The 1307-nt window shown below is 46.9% G+C and overlaps 1 protein-coding gene across 1 annotated transcript; it reads left to right on the top strand.

Annotated features, from left to right (window-relative positions):
• The first annotated feature begins 39 nt into the window (after positions 1-39).
• On the top strand, positions 40-1163 carry LOC109509536 (SUN domain-containing ossification factor-like). The gene is made up of 5 exons (XM_019859369.1): positions 40-246; positions 382-493; positions 633-760; positions 877-944; positions 1036-1163. Exons 2-5 carry the CDS (start codon positions 472-474, stop codon positions 1154-1156), a joined length of 339 nt encoding a protein of 112 aa, XP_019714928.1. The 5' UTR covers positions 40-246; positions 382-471; the 3' UTR covers positions 1157-1163.
• The last annotated feature ends 144 nt before the right edge of the window (positions 1164-1307 follow it).

Genomic DNA, 1307 nt, shown 5'->3' with positions numbered 1-1307 from the left:
GCAAGGAGCTGCTGACACCTTGAGAACCCATTTTTTTGATCACTCATTTGTGTCTCCCTTTGTTTCTGTTGTAGAGAGGATGACAAAGAGGACCAGAGGTCAGACCAGAGCCAGGATACCGGTCCTGAAGCAGTGGCGGTTCAGTCCACTTCGAGCCAAGTGGAAGAGCAACAGGAGGAGGAACGCGAACAGCAGAAGGGACGGGCTGAGGTGCAGCAAGACGACGATCCCTCCTTACAGCAGCAGGTTGTTGATATTTCATTTTGCATTTTACTTATTTGAGAATTTAAGAGGTCGTGTGACTTCTGAAATGAAGTTGTACATTTTTAGGATGAAAGTTTGAAGTTTTCAAGCAATGCATGTTTTGTTGGTGCGTTTCAGGCAGGGGAGGCTGGTACGGGCAGGGAATCGGATCCCTCGGTTCCCAGCAAAGATGACATCCCAACCTTTGACGAGTGGAAGAAAAAAGTCATGGAAGTGGAGAAGGAGAAAAGTAAGAATCTTTAACCAGGCACTTCAAGTATTACTGCCGTTGTAGCATCAGGAGGATTCTCTATTGTGCCCCACTGGTTGTTTTCTGGCTTTTAGCCTCCACTCGGCTTCTATTTCTGTATATCTCTCCCGCTCCGCAGGTCAAAATCTCCACACTGCCGCGAGCGGCATTGCCCAGCCGGTGAAGAAAGTCCAAAAAAACTTCAAGAATAACTACGCCTCGGTGGAGTGTGGCGCTAAGATACTGTCTGCAAACACTGAGGCCAAGGTTGGCGGGGAGTGGGGGAGTCGGGGGACGCGGGGGGCATACTTCTCCAATATGTCACCTTGAGACAACAACAAATCAATCCAAACTCACTTTGTTTTCAAATCTCCTTCTTCCAGAGCACGTCGGCTATTCTCATGGAGAATATGGATCTTTACATGCTGAATCCCTGCAGCAACAAAATCTGGTAATTTCAGACAAAAAAGACCAATCTATGCCCCTAGCATTTTGAAAATTACGTATGTATGTTTGTCTTACACCTCTCGAATGCTCCGCAGGTTTGTGATCGAGCTCTGTGAGCCCATTCAAGTCAAGCAACTGGACATTGCCAACTTTGAACTCTTCTCGTCAACACCAAAAGATTTCCTGGTCTCCCTAAGTGACAGGTACGCCTTGTAAAAAAAAATTGTCCACAAACTGGCAGTGTCAAATCACTGGCGGCTGCATTAGGCAACCCGGCACACAATTAGTGTGCCTCTGTTTGATCGGGCCTAATTTTGCGGCTGTAACGAGTTGGGGAGCGGCGTGGCTTAAAAAAAAAAAAAAAAAA

Source organism: Hippocampus comes, unplaced genomic scaffold (assembly GCF_001891065.2).
Source record: "Hippocampus comes isolate QL1 unplaced genomic scaffold, H_comes_QL1_v1.1 C16940726, whole genome shotgun sequence".
Classification (NCBI taxonomy): Eukaryota; Metazoa; Chordata; class Actinopteri; order Syngnathiformes; family Syngnathidae; genus Hippocampus; species Hippocampus comes.
This window is presented reverse-complemented; position numbering and strand designations above follow the sequence as displayed.

Coding starts and splice junctions, on each gene's coding strand:
- LOC109509536 (XM_019859369.1), top strand. CDS start 472: ATGGAAGTGGAGAAGGAGAAAA. Junction 761..876: donor CTGCAAACACTGAGGCCAAG/GTTGGCGGGGAG, acceptor TCCTTCTTCCAG/AGCACGTCGGCTATTCTCAT. Junction 945..1,035: donor CCCTGCAGCAACAAAATCTG/GTAATTTCAGAC, acceptor AATGCTCCGCAG/GTTTGTGATCGAGCTCTGTG.